Genomic DNA, 23,674 nt, shown 5'->3' with positions numbered 1-23,674 from the left:
TAATACCTAAATACGTCAATCTACGTGCATCCCAATGAAAATCAATGTTAAGTTTTAGGAGCTTTACTACCCCAATTGGCAATGTAAGATTCATTGCCACCGACTTGTAGTGGTTGACCTTAAGCCCAGACAGCTTGCCAAAATGATCAAGAATATGAAAGAGATTCGGCAAGGATGTGAGAGGTGTCGATATGAAAAGCAGAATGTCATCCGCAAACAATGCACATTTATGTTCTACTCCTCCCACCTTCACTCCCCTAATGTCGGGAGAATTTCGTATGAGATTGGCCAGCGGCTCAATAGCCAGCGCAAACAGGGAAGGCGATAGCGGGCATCCCTGTCGCGTTCCTCTGCATATTGGAAAGGCTCCCGACATAAATCCCCTAGAGTTTATTTTTGCTGTAGGGAGACAGTATAAGATCTTAAGAATAGACAAAAAGCCGGAACCAAAGCCCATCCTTTCAAGGACATAAAAAAAATATTCCCAGGATAGCGAGTCAAAGGCTTTCTGAAGGTCAAGGCTTAATAACATACTTTGACGTCCGAAAGTACCATCCCACCCCGAGCGGACTGCTGAAATAATGTCCACAGCCCGTCTCGTCTGGTACTCCGCCTGGCGGAAGGGTATAAATCCTGCCTGGTCCTTATGTATATATGTGGCGAGGAACGAATTCAATCTAACCGCCAGAATTTTTGTCATAATCTTAAGATCCACATCGAGAAGGGATATCGGGCGGTAATTGGCCTGATCTGTATGATCCTTATGAGGCTTGGGAATGAGATGTATGTAAGCTAAATTCGAAAAAGGAGGCAAGTTATTACCCTCCCGATAAGCATTGAACAGTTCAACCATGTGCGGGGCCAAGACCTCCCTAAAGTGTTTGTAATAACCTGAGGAAAACCCATCTGGCCCCGGGGCTTTGTGAGCCTTCATATTTTTAATAACATCCAATACCTCTTCCAAGCTAAATTCAGCATCCAGTGTTTCTCTATCCCCTTGGGAAAGTTTAGTAGGGAATGTTGTTTCCAGCAAGACCTTAGCCTTATTTTTATCAAACTGAGGTGGTGCCGAGTACAAAGCTGAATAAAAATCCTGAAAGGCCTTTAAAACTTTTTTGGGGTTCTGTGATAAACATCCATCCGCCAAGCGCAATTTCGGTGGTGTTGAGGTGTTAAATCGGGGTGTGAGGCGTCTGGAGAGTAATGTTCCCGGTTTGTCCCCTTGTGAAAAAAACTTATGTTTTGACCATCGCAGGCTTTTTTCCGCCCAGCTTGTCAGACATAAATTTAATTCTGTTCTAGCTTCCGCTAATTTTGCTTTAATATCTGCCGAAGGGTCTGTTTTAAATTGCTTGGACAGATCCGCAAACTTCCTTTCCTTTAACGCCAGTACTTCTTTCGACCGTTTCTTATTACGCGAGGCTATCTGAATGAATTTTCCCCTAATCACTGCTTTGTGAGCCGCCCAATTGGACATAATTGAGGTGTCTGGTGCCTTATTAAGTAGGAAATATGTGTCCAATTCCCTTTGGATTTCTTTAACTATCTCCTGATCCGATAGTAGTGACTCATTCAATCTCCAAGAGGAGATAGGCGGTCTCCCACGTAAATCTGACAGCCGAACCACAATCGGGTCATGATCAGACCAGGGTGTAGCCAAAATCCTAGCGTCCGTGACCTTAGGGAGTAAGCTAGTTGACAACATAACATGATCAATGCGGGTGTGAATATTATGGGCTGAGGAGAAATAAGTATAATCCCTTGCTGTGGGATTAAAATCCCGCCAGACATCTATGACATCCACCGAATGGAAGAAACGTGCTACTTGTATGCTGGTTGACGTAGGAGGAATAAGTCGCACCCTGGATGCGTGGGATTTATCCATGGACGCGTCCAAGGCGATATTAGAGTCCCCACCCATAATTATCGGGCCCTCTATCGATGAGTGGAGCTTGCGCCACATGCCTTGGAAGAACGCCGGTTGATTGGAGTTCGGGGCATAGTAGTTAATAAAGGTTATTGGAGATTCGTGTAACAGACCCGTGACCAAGATGTACCTGCCATCCGGATCAGAGATCGTTTTGTGAGATGTAAACGTGACCGACCGAGACAGCCATATGCCCATTCCCCTGTGCTTAGTAGAGGCACTAGCCAAAAAATTTTGTGAGTAGTGTCTATGAAAGTACGATGGAGCAGAGGAGGTAGAGAAATGCGTTTCCTGTAGAAATAGTATATCAACATGAGAGGATTTATAGTACAAGAAAGCTTTTCGACGCTTGATCGGGAATTAAGGCCCTGCACATTCTGTGTGAGTAAACTATAGGTCTTAGCAGATTCCAGGACCGCCATCATAGATCAGGAGGTAGAACCATGTGCTGATTGGGATCCAGCCATAGAGACAAAAGTCAAAAATCGGAAAGAAGGGAAAGGGAAGGGAGTAAGAGACAGAACAAAAATAGGACAGACACAAAATATCAATAGTACCGAACATAGTCTACCGACTAGGCAGGCAAGAAAAGACTGCGAAAAGGGGGCAGCAGACCGTCGTGAAGGCACAGCATTTCCGTAAATATATACCCAGACATTCAACCCCTTAACCTATATCATCCCTGAGCGTAATAGGCATTCACATGTTAATAATAAGGTAAAGCAAACTTCACATTTTTAAACGAACATATCTGTAACCGGGATACCAACTCACTGCGACCTTGACACATCAAGAACCTTCCTCGCCTTGTTCGGGCCAGCTTATAAACAAACTTTCATTACTATAAGTGGGAATCAAAAAATCCCCATAACTACCCCAACGTATGGAGCCACGGCTCCCAGTCCGCTGAGAACTGCAACTGGCGGTATCAGGCTGAAACTCAACATCAGTGTTGTTTGAAGACATCTCCGGCCGATATGAAGAATAAAGAAAAAGAAAATAACTGCTTCTATATTCGACCCTCTATCCGTCATGGAGGATGCAATTGTTGCCGACGAGAGTCCACCCTCTGTTCCCGAGGCGCCTCTGGACGGCCTCCTTGGGTGCGCCATATTGGTGACAACGGGGGATCCTGTATAGGGAGTCAGGGGGAGCTGGACTTATCCTGGGGTGGTAGAATATGTAAGTCCCTCAGCAGATCCTCTCCTTCCTGTTGCGTAGAGAAGCCATATTGCCTGTTATTGCGCATGAAAAGGAGACGAAATGGGAATGCCCACCGGTATGGGATAGCATGGTGTTTGAGGGTCTGCAAGATAGGACGAAGCATCCGCCTTTTTTGAATGGTTTGGGGAGCCAGATCAGCAAATATCTGCACCACTGTATTACAAATGGTGATCACCGGAAGCTTCCTAGCTCTTTCCATCACTTTCTCCTTAATCGAGTAATAGTGGAGTTTCACTATAATATCTCTGGGAAGTCCATCCCACCTCATGGCCGTCAATGCTCTATGGGCCTGGTCAATTTCCATATGTGATTCCGATATATCAGGTATCAAGCTAGTGAGTAGCATACGAACCACCGCCGGTACCTCCGTCTGAGATTCCGGGACCCCTCTGATCCTGAAATTATAGCGTCGGGATCTGTTTTCCAGGTCCTCAATTCTGGTGTTCGCCTCCTCCAATTGCTCCTGCAGGTCCTCCATAAATCTGGTATTCTGATTAACTCTTGCAGTGATGGAGGTCATTTTGGTTTCAATAGCCTGCATATGAGCCCCCACTTTATGTAGATCTTGGTGTACAGCGGCGATCTTGGAGCTTATTTCCCCCATCTGAGCTTGCATAGCTCTTGATATGCAGGAAAAGATGGCGTCCTCTGTCAATCCGGAAGTAATGGCCGGTGGCATGGGCGAGTGCTGTGGCACGTGAACGGGCGCTGGCTGCGGCAGTCCCAGGTCTGGGATCGGGCCCTCTGCCTGTAAATCCTCCTGTGCCTGCGATGGTGGTGCACTGCCATGCTCCCGCAGGAGCACAGGATAGTCCTGTGATAACAACAATGTGCTGGGCTGTATCTGTGTCTCCTGCTGCTGCTGCAGCAGGCCTTGCACCGCCATGTTCGGCGCCGCCATCAGCATGTCTGCCACGGACCTCTGAGCCTGGGTTTGCTTACCCCGTCTGCCGCTTCCTCTGGCCATAGGTGGATGCCCGGGCATCTAAGGTACTTCTCCTAACTTTTATGGGTCTCGATGTCTGCTGTTAGCGATATATATGCTGGGATGCCTTCACGAGGTGCGGAGCCTGGCTAGAACGCGTCCACCATGTTCAGCTGCGCGCATGCGCCCCCCCAATTGTAATGTATCTGATTGTAAAACAGATAGTAATACCACACAAAATATTTACTAGTTAACATTTCCTATATGTCTACTTTATGTTTGCATCGTTTTTTGAACGTGGTTTTATTTTTCTAGGACGTTACAAGGCTTAGAACTTTAGCTGCAATTTCTCGCATTTTCAAGAAAATTTCAAAAGGCTATTTTTTCAGGGACCAGCTCAGTTCTGAAGTGGCTTTGAGGGCCCTATATATTAGAAAGTCCCCGGAAGTCACCTCATTTTGAAAACTGCACCCATCAAAGTATTCAAAACAGCATTCAGAAAGTGTTTTAACCCTTTAGGCGTTTCAGAGGAATTAAAACACTGTAGAGGTGAAATTTACAAATTTCATTTTTTTTCCTCGAAAATTCATTTGGAATACATTTTTTCTGTACCACTCAAGGTTTTACCCAAGAAGTGCAACTCAATATTTATTGCCCAGATTCTGCCGTTTTTAGAAATATCCCACATGTGGTCCTGGTGCGGTAATGGACTGAAACACAGGCCTCAGAAGCAAAGAAGCACCTAGTGGATTTTGGGGCCCCCTTTTTTTAGAATATATTTTAGGCACCATGTCAGGTTTGAATAGGTCTTGTGGTACCAAAACAGTAAAGACCCCCCAAAAGTGTCCCCATTTTGGAAACTATACCCCTCAAGGAATTTATCTATGGCTATAGTTAGCATTTTGAACCCACAGTTGTTTTGCTAAATTTATTTGAATTAGTATATGAAGATGAAAATCTACTTTTTTTGTGAAAAAACGTAGAAATTTTAAATTTTTACAAGGAATAAAGTAGAAAAAACACCCCAAGATATGTAAAGCAATTTCTTCCGATTATTGCAATACCCCATATGTGGTAATAAACTGCTGTTTGGACCCACAGCAGGCCTCAGAAGGGAAGGAGCACCATTTGGATTTTGGATTTCTGATTTTGCTGGAATAGTTTTCAGTGCCGTGTCGCGTTTGCAATGCACTGGAGGGATGAAAACCGTGGAAACCCCCCAATAGTGACCCCATTTTGGAAACTACACCCCTCAAGGAATTTTTCTAGGGGTAAAGTTTGCATTTTGACCCCACAGTTGTTTTGCTGAATTCATTGGAATTAGTCTGTAAAGGTAAAAATCTACTTTTTTTTCTGTAAGAACTTAGACATTTTTAAAGAATAAAGGAGAAAAAGCACCCCAACATTTGTAAAACAAGCTCTCCTGATTCCGTAAATACCCCACATGTGGTAATAAACTGCTGTTTGGACCCACACCGGGGCTTAGAAGGGAAGGAGCGCTATTTGGCTTTTGGAGCACAAATTTAGCTGGAATAGTTTTTGGGTGTCATGTCGAATTTGCAAAGCCACTGAGAGACCGAAACAGTGGAAGCCCCCCAAAAGTAACCCCATTTGGGAAACTACACCACTTAAGGAATCTATCTAGGGGTATAGTGAGCATTTAGGCCCCACACGTCTTTTGCAGAATTTATTAGAATTAGGCTGTGAAAATTAATATCAACATTATTTCCAATAAAATTGTGAATTTTTTCAATTTCACAAAGGATAAAGGAGAAAATCACCCCAACATTTGTAAAGCAATTTCTCCCGAGTACGGCTATACACCACATGTGGTCATAAATGTTTTTTCATTAGAAAGTAATTATTTCCAATAAAATTGTGAATTTTTTCAATTTCACAAAGGATAAAGGAGAAAATGCACCCCAACATTTGTAAAGCAATTTCTCCCGAGTACGGCTATACCTCACATGTGGTCATAAATGTTTTTTCATTAGAAAGTAATTAACCCTTTCCGAATTGATCCATGTTTTTCTTTTTTCTTTTTCGTTTTTCCTCCCCGCTTTCCGAGAGCCACAACTTTTTTATTTTTCCGTCAATAGAGTGGTGTGAGGGCTTATTTTGTGCGGGACGAGCTGTAGTTTTTATTGGTACCATTTTTTGGTACATAAGACTTTTTGAGTACTTTTAATTAAATTTTTTGGTAGAGCCAAGGTGACCAAAAAACTGAGATTTTGCCGTTTAAAATTCTTTATTTTTCACGGCCTTCACCGTGTTAGTTAAATAATGGTATATTGTAATAGCTTGGACTTTTACAGACGCAGCGATACCAATTTTGTGTATTTTTTATTTTTTTACATTACTTTAGAGAAAAAATGTGAAAAGGGTTTCTTTTTGGACTTTAAATATTTATTACATTTTTCCACTAATAATAACGATTTACTTTTGTTTTTACATATTTTATTAGTCCCCATAGGAGACTTGAACCAGCAATCGTTAGATCACTGGTAGAATACACTGCAATACTAATGTATTGCAGTATATTGTGATTTTTACAGGCTCCTGTAACAGCGTGATCGCTGTTTCTGTCCGTTAGTCCCGGGTATCAGCTGTAATACATAGCTGACACCCGCAGCGTTTGGCGCAGCTCAGCGCGTGAGACGCTCCATATATCACCCCCCACACCACGACATGCTATTAAGTCATAGTGCGCAAAGTGTTTAATGCGCAGTGGATGGTGCAGAGTGAAAATTAAAATTTTCCACTGATGTGCCATTTTAGTGCACTATATGTTGTGCCCAGTTTGTGCCACAAATACCACATAAAATATTAACCGGGTTCTCCCGGGTATGGCGATGCCATATCGGTGGACGTAAAAGGCTGTTTGGGCATGCTGTAGGGCTCAGAAGGGAGGGACGCCATTTGGCTTTTGGAGCGCATATTTTGCTTGGTAGTAGCTCTGGCGTTTTGCTGGTATTTCAGTTTATAATGTGGGGGCACATGTAGGCTGGGCAGAGTACATCAGGGCATAATAAGAGGGTATAATAATGGGGTAAATAAATAATAATCCACAGATATGTGGCCTGTGTCGCACTTATAAATTGCACCCGATCCTATCCGCTTTTGGAACGCTCTGCACATTTTGCATCGCCATAATCTGGGAGCCGGAACTTTTTTTATTTTTTCACCACCGGAGCTGCGTGAGGGCTTATTTGTTGCGGGACAATCTGTAATTTTCATTGGTACCATTTTGGGGTATGTGCGATTTTGTTGATCACTTGTTGTGCCATTTTTCGGCAAGCCAGGTGACCAAAAACCATAAATTCTGACAATGATTTTCATTTATTTTTGACGGCGTTTACCCTGGGCTATAAATGACCATTATACTTTATTCTGCGGGTCGGTACGATTACGGCGATACCATATGTATATAGGTTTTTTTATGTTTTGCAGCGTTTGCGCAATAAAATCACTTATTTAGAAAATAAATTATTTTCTGTGTCACCATATTCTGAGAGCCATAACTTTTTTATTTTTCAGTCAAAAAAAGCTGTGTAAGGGCTTGTTTTTTGCGGGACGGGTTGTAGTTTGTATCGGTACTATTTTGGCGTACATGCGACTTTTTGATCACTTTTTATTGCATATTTTGGGAGGGGTGGTGACCAAAAAATAGTGATTCTGGCATTGTTTTTAGTTTATTTTTTTAGCGGTGTTCACCGTGCGGGAAAAATAATATTCTAGTTTTATAGTTGGGGTCATTACGAATGCAGTGATACCAAATATGTGTACTTTTTTTTAAATGTTAATTTTTTTACTATAATAAAAGACTTATTATAGGGAAAAAAAAGCAGTTCTTGTTTATATCACTTATAACTTTGATTTTTACACTTTTTTTAAAACATTTTTATTCCTTTTTTTACTTTTTTCACTTGTCCCACTAGGGGACTCTTAGACTTGCAGCTCTGATCGCTGCTGGAATACATTACACTACACACATAGTGTAATGCATTCCAACTGTCAGTGTGACGTCACAGTCACACTGACAGGAAGCCTACGACGACCACCCTCCGGCTGGTCCTCATAGGCTTCTGTACATGGCAGCCCGGAAACAATTGTTCGGCGTCCGGTTGCCATGGGTACCATCGCCAGCCCCCGTGATTTCACGTGGGGGCTGCCGATCGGCGCTAAACACCTTAATTGTGGTGTTCAAAATCGGATGCCGCAATTAAGGGGTTAACTGCCGAAATCAGCGGCGATGGGCCGCTGATCGTCAACGGGGAATGCAGGGCAGACACCCTGCGCAGTTAACCGCCGCTGCGGTGTAGCGCCGCACGGCGGTTAACTGTCAAAGCACAGACGTAACTGCACGAACTTACTGCTCACCTCAACGTACAGTTACGTCAAGGTGCGCTAAGGGGTTAATATCTTTTAGACAATGGTTATATTATTATTCTTGACTGGTTTTCTTGCATTTGTGTTTTGAAGAGCAGAATATGATAGAGAAAAATGGCAAGGTACATTGGGCTTGAAGTGCAAAGAACACATGTGATGTGTTCTGTAGATTGGGATTAAAGTCTAGACGCCAGTCAGTAAGGCCTCATGCCCACTTCAGTTATTTTCTTAAGGGTGCTATCTGTTTTTTTTTAAAGAAAAATAGAAGAAATGATCCAGCGCTGAGTCGTACTTTGAGTTTAAAAAGGAAACAGTATTCCCACCTTTATTGGGGTGTTGAAATTAAAATTGAAGGGAGACGCAGTCCCAAGACCTGTGTAGATAGTAGGCGGTTTGCCCAGGCCAGGGCAAACTGCCTACTATCTACACAGGTCTTGGGACTGCGTCTCCCTTCAATTTTAATTTCAACACCCCAATAAAGGTGGGAATACTGTTTCCTTTTTAAACTCAAAGTACGACTCAGCGCTGGATCATTTCTTCTATTTTTCTATTGCATACCGCCAGCCGTAGCTGGGATCCGAGCGGAGAGTCTGGAGACGCATCAAACTGGTGAGCTGGAGGTTTCCTCCCTTCTTTACTTCTTTACATACATTTCTATGGGGTCATGCACACTTCCGTTGTTTTCACGGTTTTGTTCGTCCATTCTGTCAAAAGTAGTGCATGTCCTACTATTGTCCATCGTTCAGTGACCGTGGGGACCATTGAAGTCTATGGGTCCGTCAAAAAAACAGACTGCACACGGACGGCATCCGTGTGCCGTCCATTTTTCACGGCTCTGTTGCTAAGCAACAGCAGGGCGTGCCAAAGTTCCCTGCATTCAGCACACAAGATGGAGAGAAAAGGTGGTGCCTCATTTTCCACTTTTCTCTACATTGAAGGGTCATTGGACTGTGACACAGGAGACGTGCACCCACCTAATCCGTTTGTCTAGTCCTGCTGCTTGTTCCCTCAACACACAAGATGGATTTTAACAGGCCATTTAAAACGGAAGACGAACGGAAGCACAGCATCCGTTTAAAATGGAACAACGGAACGGACGCGGAGTGACAACGGAAACCACACCGATGTCACAACGGATACACGGATCCGTTTTAAACAGACATGAAAATGGAGAAGGATGTGTGCATGAGGCCTAACATTTCCTCCATCTCTGTTTGAAATAGCGAGATTATTTAGTTTTGTTAAGATTATATGAAGAAAATAGAAAAAAAGATTCAAAATGTTTAATTTACATTTAATCTCACCTCATATATAGGAAGAATGAAGAATAACATTTTTAATAACAATGCTTATGTCATTTAAATGGTTGGAGAATTATATTTTCCTAATTATATTTCTTAATTACGTTTCAGAGTTGACTGGAAGTTTATTCTTCATATGTTGTGGTTCCATAGGGATTTAGTAAAGTTTCTTCTATGGATATGTTCATATGTGGCTTTTTTATTTGACTCTAAGAAGAATAAAACTTAACTGTGCTGAAACGATAAAATCAGAGCAAATCCTAAAATATTGTGATTTTAATTACCTATATTGTTATTTTTACTTTAGATTTACTTGAAAAACAAAAATTTGTACACGGTGGAGGCCAATAATGCACGGCAACTGGTGGAAAGCGCTGCAACCAATATAGAAAGACTTCTAAGAAACCGATCCAAAGCACTTGTGGTGAGTCAGTTGAAAATGTATTTGGATATTTTAAATGTTAAAGGAAATTGCAGCATTGACTTTATTAATCGTATTTGGATGGGAAACAACAAAATCACTTGTACCTCTTTACATCTTTAAATTTTAAAACCTATATATTTAGGAATTCCTCAGCATATGTTCCTTATTTACTTTAAATAATTGTAACATTATTTTATTTGTACATTGTGAATATTTTTTATTTTTAATATATGTTATGCAGGAGTTGTTCCATTGGATTGTATATACAAGTGCATATCCCCACAATGAGTATTAAAGGGGTTTCCCGCCATATACACTTATCACCTATTCACAGGATAGGTGATAATTGTATGACCTCATGAGGGCCCCACTGCTGCCTCCCTCAAACTTTATGGAACAGACAGAAACAGGTGAGCGCTCTTTTGTCTGTATTAGGCATCTACTTACTGTTGACAGCGACATCTAATGTGTTTGACAGGGGGAGGGAGCTCCCTCTGTCACCCGATCGGCACCCCCGCAAAGAAATCGCGGGTCGCCGTCGGGTTTCCATGGCAGCCGGGGGCCTAACAAAGACCCCCAGGTCTGCCTTCAGCAAATGCCTGTTAGGCGATGCCGGAGGCATGGCCTAATAGATTGCCTGTCAGTTTTACCCTGACAGGCAATAATGCTTTGGTATACTGAGTATACCAAAGCATTATATATGTGATCGGCAGATCGCATAGTGAAGTCCCCTGGCGGAACTAAAAAAAAAAAATGTAAAGCAGTTAAATAAAGTTTGTGAAAAAAAAAAAATTACAGTCAAAATCAAATAAAACTACTTTTTTTGCCCAAAAAGAGGTTTTATTTAGTAAAAGTGTCAAAACAAATAACACATACACATATATGGTATCCCCGCGATCATAACAACTTGAACAATAAAATGAACACATTAATTAAACCGCCGGATGAACGGCGTCCAAAAAAACGCAAAAGACAACAGCAAAATTCTCTCTTTTCTCCCATTCCCCCTATAAAAAAATTAAATAAAAGTTAATCTATAAGTCCTATGTACCCCAAAATAGTACTAATGAAAACTACACATTGGCCCGCAAAAATCAAGCCCACATACGGCCACACTGACGGAAAAATAAAAAAATGACTGCTCTTTTAATGCGGCGATTCAAAAACAAGTAATTTTTTTCTAAAAAGCTTTTTATTGTGCAAACGTAGGAAAACATATAAAACCCTTACATATTTGGTATCCCCGTAATCGTGCTGACCCATAGAATAAAGTGAACATGTTATTTACGCTGCATAGTAAACGGCGTAAATTTATAACGTGAAAATTAATGCTGGAATAGCTGCTTATTTTCAATTCTCTCCTAAAATAAAGCTAATAAAAGTTAATCAATATATTATAAGCATCTAAAAATGGTACAATTACAAAATACACCTCGTCCCGCAAAAAGCAAGCCCTATGTCGACGGAATAAAAAAAAAGTTACGACTCTTGGAATGCGATCATGAAAAAACAAAAAATAATCCTTGGTCATTAACGTGCAAAATGGCCCGGTCATTAAGGGGTTAAATAAAAAAAAAAGGCATAGTGATTTACATACAGTAAAAATCTAAAATATTTAGAAATAGCTGCTAATTGTGACAGATTTTTAATCTATGATGACTTTATTGTTGGGTTATTATGAGGAGCAGAGTTTTTTTTTATATAGACATATTTCATGAACTAATACAGTGGTGCAGTTGTGCCACTCTTTAGGATTCGCAATCACGTTAAGACTATGAGACCAGCATCACACTTTCTTTTTTTTTTTTTTATTTAATGGCAAGACTTGCAATGTTTGTGAGCAGGAATTAGTTTTTTGTGTGTTTTTACTGATTTTAGTCACAGAATGCTGTTGTTGGTGAGGTATTTTTGTGTAGATCTTTCCTCACTGACTTGAGTAGGGTAAAAATGTAATGTCAAAACGGAATAAACTGAATAGGAAAATCTTTTACATACGGTACCACAGATTTGGATATAGAAACCATTTTAGGAATGTTTTCCAGAACGGTTTGTTTCAAATGCAGCAGTTTTCTTTGTACAATTTACAATTCGATAAACATCTGCGCTGCTACTAACCACTCTGAGACTATTTGACAAATAGTCTCAAATAGATTGCAGATATCTACCAACCGCAAAAATGAGAGAACTTACAAATAATTTACAAATGCCATCTGTGCTATTTAAGCCTATGCTACTTCACCTTTACCATGCTGCTTTTGTGAATTTCCAACATATAAATTCTGATATTTAAATGGCATGCGTAATTAACACTCCAAGAGGTAAGGCTAGAAGTGTACAAATAGCGGCTGCGGGGAACTAACCTATATGATGATATCAGGATAGGCTGCCTGCACGGACTTCGTAACTTCTCCTCTGTGCGCTCCAGTTTGGTTCCCACTTTGATTAGCAGTGCGATATCCATTTGATGTGTAGTAATCCGCCAGGTAGTTTGTGGTTTTCCAAAAGTTAAATAGAGAAGGCCCTGTCGGTGGCGTGTTTCCAGTGGAGAGTAAGCATACGTGGATAGTACTAAGTGACATCACTCCAATCCTGTGTTTTTTTTTTTGTCCTTTGTTAACCTACGCCAATTGAGCACTTACACCAGATTATTAATTTACCAGAATCTATAAAACAAAGGTCCATCTTAAGTATACTGTACTAGTGTGCTTGTATATTAAAAGAATTGCATTTTTGTCATTTTCTTTATGAGAACCTGTCAGCAGTTTTGAGGCCTCAAAACTCCTGACAGGGTGATATAGGGGAGGGGAAAGGCATTTTAACCTTATATTTTTTGATTCCCCCGATGCGGCGTTCCCAAGTGCCATTCTCTCCTCTGAGTGACTGCTCTAGCGGCCAATCAGGAGACTTCTAGAGCCGTCAGTCAGACAGAGGGGCAAGGCTTGCAGGAGCACTTGCACATCATGTTCCACTTCGGTGGCACTTGCGATCGTCGCGCCAGTGGGAATTAACGCCATAATGACCGCCGATAAGCCTTTTTACGGCGGTCATTAGTGGGCTTCATTCTGATGCAATAGCCTCACAGCGCTGCATCAGAATAAGTAAACAGAGCAGGGAGCCGTTAAATCTCCCTGCTCTCAGCTGCCAGATGTAGCTGAGGACTGGGGGCATCCCTGCTCGAACGTGTGAGATCGATATTAGTATCGACCTCACCCGTTTAACCCCTCAGATGCGGCGCTCAATAGCGTGCGCCACATCTGAGGTGTTTTGGAGAGAGGGAGGGAGGTCCCTCTCTATCCCACCGACACCCGGCGATACGATCGCCGAGTGTCTGTGTCTGATGGCAGCCGGAGGCCTAATAAATGCCTCCAGGTCTGCCTGTAGTGAATGCCTGCTAGGCTATGCCAGAGGCATGTCCTAGCAGATGCCTATCCGTTTTAAACAGACAGGCAGTAATACACTGCAATACAAAAGTAACAAAAGTATTGCAGTGTATTATAAAAGTGAACGGATGATCGCATAGTAAAGTCCCCTAGTGGGACTAGTATAAAAGTGAAAAAAAGTTGAATAAAGTTCATTTAAAAAAATGTGAAAAAAAAAAAAATGAAAACCCACTTTTTCCCCTTACAAAATGCTTTACTATTGAAAAAAAAACACAATGAAGCAAAACAATTACACATATTTGGTATCGCCGCGTCCGTAACGACCCAGACTATAAAGCTATTACATTATTTAACCCGCACGGTGAACGCTGTAAAAAATAAATTAAAAACCAATGGAAAAATTGCTGTTTTCTGTGAATCCTGACATTAAAAAAATGTGATAAAAAGTGATCAAAAAGTCGCATTTACTCTAAAATGGTAGCAATAAAAACTACAAGTTGTCCCGCAAAAAAAAAAGCCCTCATACAACTTCATCGGCGGAACAGTAAAAAAGTTATGGCTCTTCAAATATGGAGACACAAAAACAAATAATTTTGAAAAAAAAGCGTTGTTACTGTGTAAGTAGTAAAACATACAAAATATATACAAATTTGGTATCTTTGCAATCATAGCAACCTGTTGAATAAAGTTATTGTGTTATTTATACCACATGGTATAAACGGCGTAGATTTAGGACGCAAACCAGAGTGGCGAAATGTCAGGTTTTCTTCTATCCCCCCAAAAAAAGTTAATAAAAGTTAATCAATAAATTATATGTACCCCAAATTGGTGCTATTAAAAAATACAACTTGTCCCGCAAAAAACAAGACCTTAGACAGCTATGTCGACGCAAAAATAAAAAAGTTATAGCTCTTCGAATGTGGTGATGGAAAAACGTAAAAAATGGCTTGGTCATTAGGGCCCAGAATGCAAGCAGGGGGAAGGGGTTAAACATTGCAACTAGCATGACCGAGAAAAAAGGTACGTTTAAAATGCACTTCCCCTCCCCTATATCATTCTGTCAGCAGTTTTGAGACTTCAAAACTGCTGACGAGTTCCTTTATAATATTCTTGTCTTATCTGAATTGCTCAATTGGTTTCACCGCGGCTACTCTGTCAGTGGTAGTAGTCGCACCAGGGCCCTGGTGCTTGAGGGGGCACATAGTAGGGTGCCCTGTTACAGATTTTGCATTGGGACCCAGGCCTACAAGTTCCCTTATCTGAATATCAGGATTTGCTCCTTTTGCACTGTTTTCCTTAGATTTTCATGCTTTTCTACTTTTTTATTTAGTGTTTTACATTTACAATTACCTTTACCCTACATGATTACATAGTTCTAACATTGTAATCAGCAACGCATGCTTACAATGTGTTTTTTTTATTTCCAAGACCTTACACATTACAACAATCTAATTTTGGTCTATTGAATTCCATTAGATAATATGACTTATCCAAGGTTACCAGGACTGTCAGATGACTATTATGTTATCTTATACAAAGTGTACAACAATCATGTTACGTAAAACTATTTTATTTCCTCTTGAGTGGACTTGTGCGTTGTGTGATGTGCTAAATCATGCAACCATTACACACATATATATTTATAAACACTACACACATATACATACATATTACATACACATTGCATACACAACACACAAATATTTATTTGCTTGTAAGGGTGGGGCCTGGGATGGCGCCACCCTGTTTTGCGGCAAAGATTGTACAAAGAAACAAACATTTTTGCAACTCAAATTCACTAGACTGGTGTTCATGGCACAACAGGCCACAGCAGGAAAAACAACAAGTCTCAATATGAGAGGCACAGTTCTTAGACCCTGCTCAGGCAGGCAGATGATAGTTGGCTTTTTTACACTTTGTCACAGACAGTCAAGGGCGCCCATCCTTGATACAGGGGTTGGTCCGGCAATTTCCGGCCTCAAAGGCTGCAAGTGACTGCACTGTATTTACGGCATGCTGTACATGTGGGAAGGCTCCTGCCTGTCACACGTAACCGGCTCCAGGAGCACAGACTCAGCCCTACTAAGTGCTGTTGCTTCCACAATTCTCAAAAAGTAGCTCTTGCTCTTCAGCAGCTCTCTCTGTCACAGCCAAGTTCCCTCTTTTCCACCCAAATGTGGCTTGGTGGGAACACAGCTGCTTTATAAAACAAGCAACTCCCCCGGTATCGGCATGCATCGTAGCCCCGCTGCAACGTCCTTACGCTGTTATGGCGCAGCTTTAATTTAGCAAAGATGGCGGCGAGCCCGTACATATCGGCGCCAAACAATTTAGACCAAATCAGTAAGTCAACTGTCAAACACCTGTGCAAAATAAATGATCACAACGTTACAGTGCAATAAACATAAGCAGCACAGCTAAGTACACAGGCCGGACCGGTTACCATAGTGCAGTAGGCCAAACAGGCCTTTCCTCTTTTAGAATTCCAACCAGGGGTGAAAGCAGGATAAAACAGGCATATATACAGCAAGGCAACATAATGTCCCGTTTAAGGGTTCGGAATTATTCAACACATGTATTATATACATATTACATACATATTTATAGACATTATCCACATATTCATAAATATTACTCACACATAGATACACATATAGTTACCACGTTTTTTAATATGGGATGCTTACAGCTGGCACTGTCCTCTAGCAGCGATCTGTCACAATTGTATTTGTCAGCTGACAATATAGAAGCCGAATGTACTACGCAAGCAGGTGGTAATTCGAGAGCAGCGGCTGAATGCAACTTGTGACGGATTAATGCTTCATTAAGAAAGTACATTGGGATTCTTGTAGTAAATTTAGAGCGAGCAATGTGCAAGAGATCATGGGTGAGAGTCAGAGGAAAATTAGAAGCTGGCTCTGAGCCAATCTATTTTTTTTTTTTTCTCAAATGAGAGACTGTGACTTGTAAGCGGCAAGGGGTTGTTAAGTCATTGCTGACCTTCTTTTGCATCAGGTTTGAAGCCTGTTAGCAGTAATGTGAAATAGCACATTTTCCGGCTGCTGAATTTAATAGGACCGTACAGCTCTGTATGTTAATGTTGCAACCAAAAAGAGCACAGTTTATGAATGATAGCATCCCCAATGACTTCACTACACATTTTATTTCTCATTTTTAATAATTTTCAACAATATTTGATAAACTATTAACATTTTGCATGACATCTATGCTAAATACATTTGCTTTCTACCCTGTTGGGTTAGTAAGAACTCTGACTACTTCATCAACACAAAGAATGGTTATTACTAAAGTAATTATTCCGGTGATGTAAAATGACCTTTTATATCAGGACGAATTCTGTGCCCCGTTGGCTGTGTTTACGATTGCTATTTGCAGCTCTTCCCTGAAGATACTAAATAATGGGCAGAATGTAATGCACAAAACACACAAACCAATTCTACTCTGAACTATTATGTAAATAATAGATCACATAAACTCCTTCCTTTCTGACACTTTTCCAAGAGTGTCAAAGTAAAAATCTGGGCAACTTTGTATGCATTTATTTTGCTACATGTTCCCGCATATATTTACATTACTCATCAGAAAATATATTTTCCTACTTTCTCTGCACTGATAAAATATTTATAATTCTGGGGTTGTATAAACAGGCAAAATAACAGTAATGTGCGGGGCTCCAATTGTCAGTATATACAAAAGGAATCGCCATTTACATAGCTGGTACCGCTTGGATAGACGCTTCAACTCTGTCCTCCTAAGTAATTCCTGCTAAGTGCACAGACTAAGGAACCAAAGAAAGGTAAACGAATTATCCATTGCCTTATTGAATCAGAATATACTCACTTGATAAAGGGTCTACTTGGCTGATACATGGTCATTATTGTAATTATTCTATGTCTTTCAGATTGAAAAAGTAAGGGTTAATTCATCTTTTAGTGGTGCTTTAGTCTATCCAACGTAAAATGTACCTAGTATTACCATGCAGTGTAAATCATCTGGGGCATTTTTTTTCTAATATACTTTACAAGGCTATAATGGTTCATTGTCCTATCCGATATATTAGAAAAATGGTCCTCATCATTTATTCTGCTGCCTCCTGATAACAATAATGGTTTGTATACTCCATAGAAACTACACTTTAGATCAGTTGCTGTCCGGCTGCTATGACCCTACCGATTGTTAAAATTTGTGACCACCATCCCCCATTTCTTCCGTATTGGGGAAGGTTGCATGGATCGATGGCTGAGCATGCGGATGGGGGATACGGAAACAACAGAGTGAACAACATTTGCTGGGGGGCAGGCTCTGTTTACCTGCCCAATCCATTGGCCATGTCTACTCTCTATTGACAAGGCAGCTATAAGAGAGTGTTGTATCTTCTATAAATTAATCAATAAAGGATAAAAACGAAATCCTTATTGTATCTTTGTTACAGTACATGTCCTTTAATAAGAAAATCCACAGCATTTAGCTAATACAGTTGTCAGTTTCGCAACTGTTGAAGGTCGATTTGCAAATAACATTTAATACTATGCAATAAGCCATTACTGTTACCTTATGAATTGACATTTCAGCTTTTCTGAAGTTTTATCACTAGCCACTGACTGTTAGAACTGACATAAATCTGGTATTGGGATATAGTTATTCCCTCTTATGAATTGTATTTTGTTACTTTTTTTGATGGGTCTGTAATTTATGCGCACAGCCTACATTAATGAGTTTTACATAACTGTGTCTTTGATGTCTGATACATAATAAAAACGTTTGATGAATCAACGAGAAACTTGCATTTAGAAACATCATAGATTTATTTATTTCCTGTAACATGAATGACTTTCTCCATAGAAAACAATCATCCAGGAAAGTGCTGCACCTACACACAGCAGGTGCTAATATATCTGTCTGTGCAGTACAAAAGATCTGTTCAAAAAAAAAGGATTGGGTGAAATATACATACAATTGCCAAATCATACATTTTTAACACTACCTACCTGGGAAAAAATCGCAATCCCTACAAAAAAAGTAATATACAATTATTTTTATTTTTTTACTATGGAGTAAAATGCCATTGTATGTTTATGCAGTGGCATATGTCACATTCTCCTGTCTGAGACATACATCGGGAAATCATCAAACGAAGGCTCAAACGAAGTGTGAACAGGGTTTAGAATGTAGTTTATGCTGTTTAATTGAATCGCTGAGTAAGAAGCATCAGCTGTACTCCCTGTTATTCCTTATTCTCTGTCTTCTATAATCTGTATTCTCTTGATGGATATTTTTTTTTTTTTATTACTGAGGAGGTTTGTGACCATTTACAAAGGGCCTGCAGGCAGGTAAAGGGGGACTACAGACTTCTGGAAGGTGAAAAAGATACCTCTTTGCACTGATAAGATATTTGAAAAAGTTTCATATATTTACAGTACATCTACTGATTTTTGTAAAACATTATTACATTAGGCATTTTTTGAGCACACACCAGTAATACCAAGCAGCGTGGTCTCCGGTCATGTGATCACAGACTGCCAGAGACGGAGACGAATAATGTAAACACATACACACTTTTTTTCAATAAATATATGTAACGTATTTTTCGGACTATAAAATGTCATATTTTACTACTTTTACAAAGAAAAACTATTTGTTAAAAAAATAATTATTCTGTTTCACCACAATCTGGGAGCCATAACTTTAATATTTTTTCATCGATTGGGTGGTGTGAAGGCTTATTTTTTGTGGGACCAGCTGTAGTTTCTGTTGGCACCATTTTTTGGTACATACAATTTTTTTATTACTTTTTATAAAAAAAAATTAGCTCTAAGGTGACCACAAAACAACGATTCTGGTGTTTTCATAAAAAAAATTTACGCCGTTCACCGTACGAGTTAAATAACTGTATATTGTAATAGATCAGACTTTTACAGGTGATACCACTTTTTGAATTTTGTCATTTCTTACATTGTGCTTGGGGAAAAAGTTATTTTTTTTTAAACTTTTGATATATATATATTTTTTTACACTTATCTAACATTTTATTAGTTCCTCTACGGGAATACAATGTACGGCAATACATGGATGAGTTACGGAAACAGCATAACTCGCTGAGCTACGCGGTTTCCATAACTCCCATAGTAGTGAATGGCAGTTACGGAAGCAGCGTAGCTACTCTGTTTCCATAACTACTATTCTATTTTATGGGAGTTACGTAAACCGCGTAGCTCAGCGAGTTGCGCTGTTTCAGTAACTCGACATGTAATCAAGTGGCCGGGAGAGTACAAAAAGCTACAACAGTGTTTAGGGGGCCCAGTTCTAGAGATAGGTGCGGGTTCCAGAGGTGGGAACCGCATCTATTTGACATTTATGGCATATCCTGTGGATATGTCATAAATGTCCTTCATGGAAAAACCCCTATAAATGCCGCGGCCACTATTAACCGCGGCATTTAACTAGTTAAATGGCCAGGAGCAGCGCAATCACTTTTCCTGGCCGTTAGAGTAGTGTGTCAGCTGTAAAACACAGCTGACACCTGCAGTATATCGAGCAGGCTCAGCGAGTGAGCCCGCTCCAAACATCGCCCCCCTGCTCCATGATGTGCCGGCACGTCATCGGTCGGGAAGGAGTTAAGTAAGGAAGCGGTCAGGGGGCCAGGCACAGCCAGAGATTTTTTAGCAAGATTTATTCTTGCTAAAAACGGCATCTTATAGTCCGAAAAATATCTGTCTATCTATGTACTACACAGCAACTTAGGCTGCAAACCAGGTCAGCCGGCCAAAGTTCGCTATAGCAGATTTTCAAATCTTTTGATATGTCGTTAAATGAATACCTTGGGGGGTCTACTTTCGATAAGTCATTTTGGGGGTGTTAAAGGGTTTTTTGCCAGTCCCCAAAATTGATGGTCTATGGTCAGGATTAGCCATCAATATCCGATCGGTCGGAGCCCCTGCCGATCAGCAGTTTTGAAGGGGCCACAGTGCTTGTACGAGCACTGCTTCCCCTTAATTTCCTTTACTGACCACACTCTGAATTGCTGACACGCTTGTAGCGGCGGTTTACAGTATTTGTCTGTTCACTTCAATGGAAGAAATCTGCAATACTGTAAATTAAAAGTCAAGTTTAGATTTACAGTTATTGAGTGTAATGTATAAGAAATGTTTTCTGATCTGATTTTCTGAATGTCTCAGAAAATGGCTCATCTTCATGACGTGTATAAAAATGTCTTATGAAGTATGAGTATTATGTCTCACTTGAGACTACTTACAAAAGCTATTTGCTGTCTTACACTCTTACACCTTGCAAATGTCTTAAAAAATGTTTTATGTATACATCCTTTATAAGAGTATTCCCTTCTTGGACATTTATGGCAAATCTACAAGATATGCCATAAATATTCGATAGATGTGGGTCCCACCTTTGAGGTAGATGCACCTATCTCTAGAACAGGGTACCCTAAATCCCATCCGAACTACTGTCACTGGGCTCTGGTCACTGAGTTCCCAAGGGGATGGGAGTACGGTAACAGCTGAGAGCGTTTTGCTACGCTCTTTCCAGAGCTACCATAAGAGTGAATGGGAGTTTCAAAAACAGCGTTGCACAGTGAGCTACGCTGTTTTTGCATTTCATTAGCTATGAAAATAGCATAGCTCATTGGGCTAAGCTGTTTTCATAACTCTGAAAACAGCGTAGCAAAACACGCTTAGCGGTTTAAAGAAAATCAGTGGCCAGAGCCCAGCGACAGAAGGTAGGATGAGGGTTAGGGCGTCCCGTTTTAGAGATTTTCACAACTTTAAACATTTCACTACTTTGCTGTGCAAGCATTGAAAGCAAGAACGCTATTAAGGTAAGTTTATATGTGGCAGATTTGTAAGGTTTTTTTTAATTCATTTTTGTATACAGTCAATTTGTACAGAAAATTCAACACAACTGCTATAATCTTATGCACAAAGGATCCTTCTTCACCAATAAACGAATCCGCTTTGCTTATCAAAGGAAACCAGTTGCTTAATTTCTGTCTCTTTAGTGTTAAACTTCATGTCAACATTGCAGTGCTAAAGGAGCTGTCAACCCTATAAAATAACCTGTTTCATGAAGATACCCACTGCTTTCTACTAATGTCATCCTCACTTTAAATCGTCTTAAAGTATATGTAAATAACTGGAAGAACACTTAGCATGTTATGGTACTGTTCCTAGATGATTTGCAAAGAAATGTCTAATATACGATATCCTAGGTTCTGATTTTGTAGTTTGTACACCCCAAGGGGTGCACATCATGTCCGTAGAGGCTACACATACTGGGGGGAATATATAAAAAGGTTAACTACAGTTTTCTGGCATAAAAAAATAAATAATTCTGACATATGCTATAGTTGAACTAAAATTTGCAATACTTTCCAAAAGTGGCAAGAGAAGGGGATGAGGTTTAGCTGTAGGTGCACGGCCTCCATCAAAACAATGGATTTACCATAATTTACGTCAGAAGCGCCTAGCAGGCGTAGATTATCTTTTCTGTTGCCAAAAATGTACAAAATTTTTTAAGAGCTGTGCACCTCTTAATAAGTTTGACACATTTACCGCTGATGCAAATCAGTTTAAGACTGGCGCCTTTAACGCCTGTCTTAATATATCCCCCCCCCCCCCACACTCTCCAGATTCTGATCTTTCAATAGGTGAACTGTATGATCTTAGCCTTGGATGTAATTTGATGTAATTATTTGAGTTGGATGTACTTAGCTTAGAAGCATTGAGAAACAGTGTTAGATGAAAGCACATTATCTGCAGGCGGACTTCGGGCCAGTTCACAAAGAGTTTTTTTTATGCGGAAACCGCACCGCAAAACGCGCCAAAAAACGTCCGAAAATGCCTCCCATTGATTTCAACCGGCTCGCGAGAAAGAGAAGGGACATGCCCTATCTTTGGGATATTTACGCCTCTGACCTCCCATTGACATCAATGTGAGGTAGAGAAAGTGTATTTCGCAGCGTTTTATGCCCGCGGCGTGCAGGCAGAGGAAAATCTGCTCAAAATTCCAAACAGAATTTTGAGGCAGATTTTCCTCCTGCAAAAAACTCAGTGTGGACCCAGCCTTAGTTTCCAGTGGTTCAACATTATTTGGATTAGAATTCCTCCTGTAATATATCTATAGGTGTTGCATAGTAGCAACCGCAACTGAGTCCCTACACTTAGGGTTGCGGCCAGGCTGGTAAACCACTGGCCGAGGCGGTATTTACATTTAAAGTTCAGTAAAAGTAAAATATTTTTACCGACAATGGCAAGTGCTGGTATTTTTGCATGATAAATCAGTGCGCAGTCAGATTATTTCCTATTTATATTGGCTACTGCTCCTTTGCCAGGCCTTCCAGCCCTAGTAACGACCGCAACTTCCGGACTAGTTCAAGTGTCAGATTGACACCCTTGTAAATTGCAGCAGGCAAAGGAACAGAGAGTCAGAGGCCCTCACATTCAGCAGCCAGGTAAGGGCACTCTTGTCTGCCTGTGAAACCTTGAGATTCAAGAACGGCGGTCGGAAGAGGAGAATATTGTCTGAGTTGCAGGGAGTCCTTGCATGTTTGAGGCTCCCAACATAAGTGGCAAATCACACTCATTGAGATGCCACTCCCCCATAAGCACACCCACTTTTTACCACAGTTGGGGTGTATTTACACATGCTGGATTTGGGGGTCACTTTTTTTTCTGGCTCTCTTTGCACAAAAAAATGGTGGCACAAAAACTGGTGCCACATAAAACGCCACTAAACTGTCTTGTGTAATTACACCTGGACCTGTTCGGTATTTTCGTATGGAAAAAGTGCCAACCTTACCTACACCTAAGGGTATGTTCACACGCAAACATAATATACGGCTGAAATTACGGAGCTGTTTTCAGGCGAAAACAGCTCCTGAATTTCAGACGTAATTGCTCGTACTTGCGTTTTTCGCAGCGTCCATTACGGACGTAATTGGAGCTGTTTTTCAATGGAGTCAATGAAAAACGGCTCCAATTACGTCCCAAGAAGTGACATGCACTTCTTTGAGGGGGCCGTCTTTTTACGCGCCGTCTTTTGACAGCAGCGTGTAAAAAGAAAAGCCTGTGT

General features: G+C 40.6%; 1 protein-coding gene across 5 annotated transcripts in view; it reads left to right on the top strand.

Annotated features, from left to right (window-relative positions):
* CACNA2D1 (calcium voltage-gated channel auxiliary subunit alpha2delta 1) overlaps positions 1-23,674 on the top strand; it is a 737,376-nt gene that overhangs the window by 153,643 nt on the left and 560,059 nt on the right. For all 5 annotated transcript variants that reach the window (XM_075857358.1, XM_075857356.1, XM_075857359.1 and 2 more), the window contains exon 3: positions 10,074-10,190. In XM_075857358.1, coding sequence (XP_075713473.1) covers positions 10,074-10,190 — 117 coding nt within the window. The remainder of the gene's footprint in view (positions 1-10,073; positions 10,191-23,674) is intronic.

This window comes from Rhinoderma darwinii, chromosome 3 (assembly GCF_050947455.1).
Source record: "Rhinoderma darwinii isolate aRhiDar2 chromosome 3, aRhiDar2.hap1, whole genome shotgun sequence".
Taxonomy (NCBI): Eukaryota; Metazoa; Chordata; class Amphibia; order Anura; family Rhinodermatidae; genus Rhinoderma; species Rhinoderma darwinii.
The sequence above is the reverse complement of the archived record's forward strand: the minus strand, read 5'-3'. Positions and strand labels throughout refer to the sequence as shown.